Consider the following 1,105-nt stretch of genomic DNA (forward strand, 5'->3'; position numbering starts at 1 on the left):
AAATCCGCCTGCCTCTGCCTCCCGAGTGCTGGGATTAAAGGCGTGCGCCACCACGCCCGGCAAGTCTTACATATTTTACATAGTTAAATTGCTAAACAGAAACTAACTATCAAAATATTAATTATGAGTCATAATATAAGGAAGAAATTAGATTGGCTTGTGTGTGTGTTTAACGATTTAGTTATTTTTATTTTATGTGTATTGGTGTTTGGCCTGAGTGTATGTCTTTATTAGGGTATTGAATCCCTGGGAGCTGGAGCTATAGACATTTGTGAGCTAGCATGTGGGTGCTGGGAATTGACCTGGCTCCTCTGGAAGAACATCCAGTGATCATAACCCGCTGTGCCATCTCTCCAGCCTCAAATTGTGTTTTCTTTAATCCACTTAAGTGTACAATTTTCTAATAAAAGTATAAGTTTTGAAAATGGTGTTTTATGGAGTTTCTTTTTTTTTTCCCCCTTTCTTTAATTTGTGAGAATTACTGATCACCTATGTTTTCCACAGGTCTGATAATGTTATAAAAGCAATCATTAAGGTGTTTATTAGCTTATTTTGTATTTTTTAATCTTATTTTAGCAACAACCAACTCAGTTTATAAATCCAGAAACTCCTGGCTATGTTGGATTTGCAAATCTTCCCAATCAAGTTCACCGAAAATCAGTGAAGAAGGGGTTCGAGTTCACTCTGATGGTGGTTGGTAAGAAGCTAGTTTACTAAATGTCCCCTTTTTCCAACCTACGAAATGCATTGGCCTTACCTGTAATGTAAGGGAGAAAATTTCTTTTGCAATATCAACTCTGGAACTTAATATGTCTTATGTTTTGGTCAAGATATCATATATACTCACACATATATTCAGTAAATTTTGCTCAAGAGGAAAACAAGATTTTTATGTAATTTCTTTATTCATATACAATGAAAGTTTTTTTTGTTATAAATTTTTCCATTTTTTATTAGGCATTTTCTTCATTTACATTTCAAATGCTATCCCAAAAGTCCCCCAGACCCCCTCCCCCCCAACCCCCCTACCCACCCACTCCCACTTCTTGGCCCTGGCATTCCCCTGTACTGAGGCATATAAAGTTTGCAAGACCAAGGGGCCTCT

At 37.0% G+C, this 1,105-nt stretch overlaps 1 protein-coding gene across 4 annotated transcripts in view; it reads left to right on the forward strand.

Annotated features, from left to right (window-relative positions):
• Septin2 (septin 2) overlaps positions 1-1,105 on the forward strand; it is a 31,797-nt gene that overhangs the window by 11,464 nt on the left and 19,228 nt on the right. For all 4 annotated transcript variants that reach the window (XM_021168253.2, XM_021168269.2, XM_021168261.2 and 1 more), the window contains exon 3: positions 577-697. In XM_021168253.2, the coding sequence (XP_021023912.1) occupies positions 577-697 (121 nt within the window). The remainder of the gene's footprint in view (positions 1-576; positions 698-1,105) is intronic.

Source organism: Mus caroli, chromosome 1 (assembly GCF_900094665.2).
Source record: "Mus caroli chromosome 1, CAROLI_EIJ_v1.1, whole genome shotgun sequence".
NCBI lineage: Eukaryota > Metazoa > Chordata > Mammalia > Rodentia > Muridae > Mus > Mus caroli.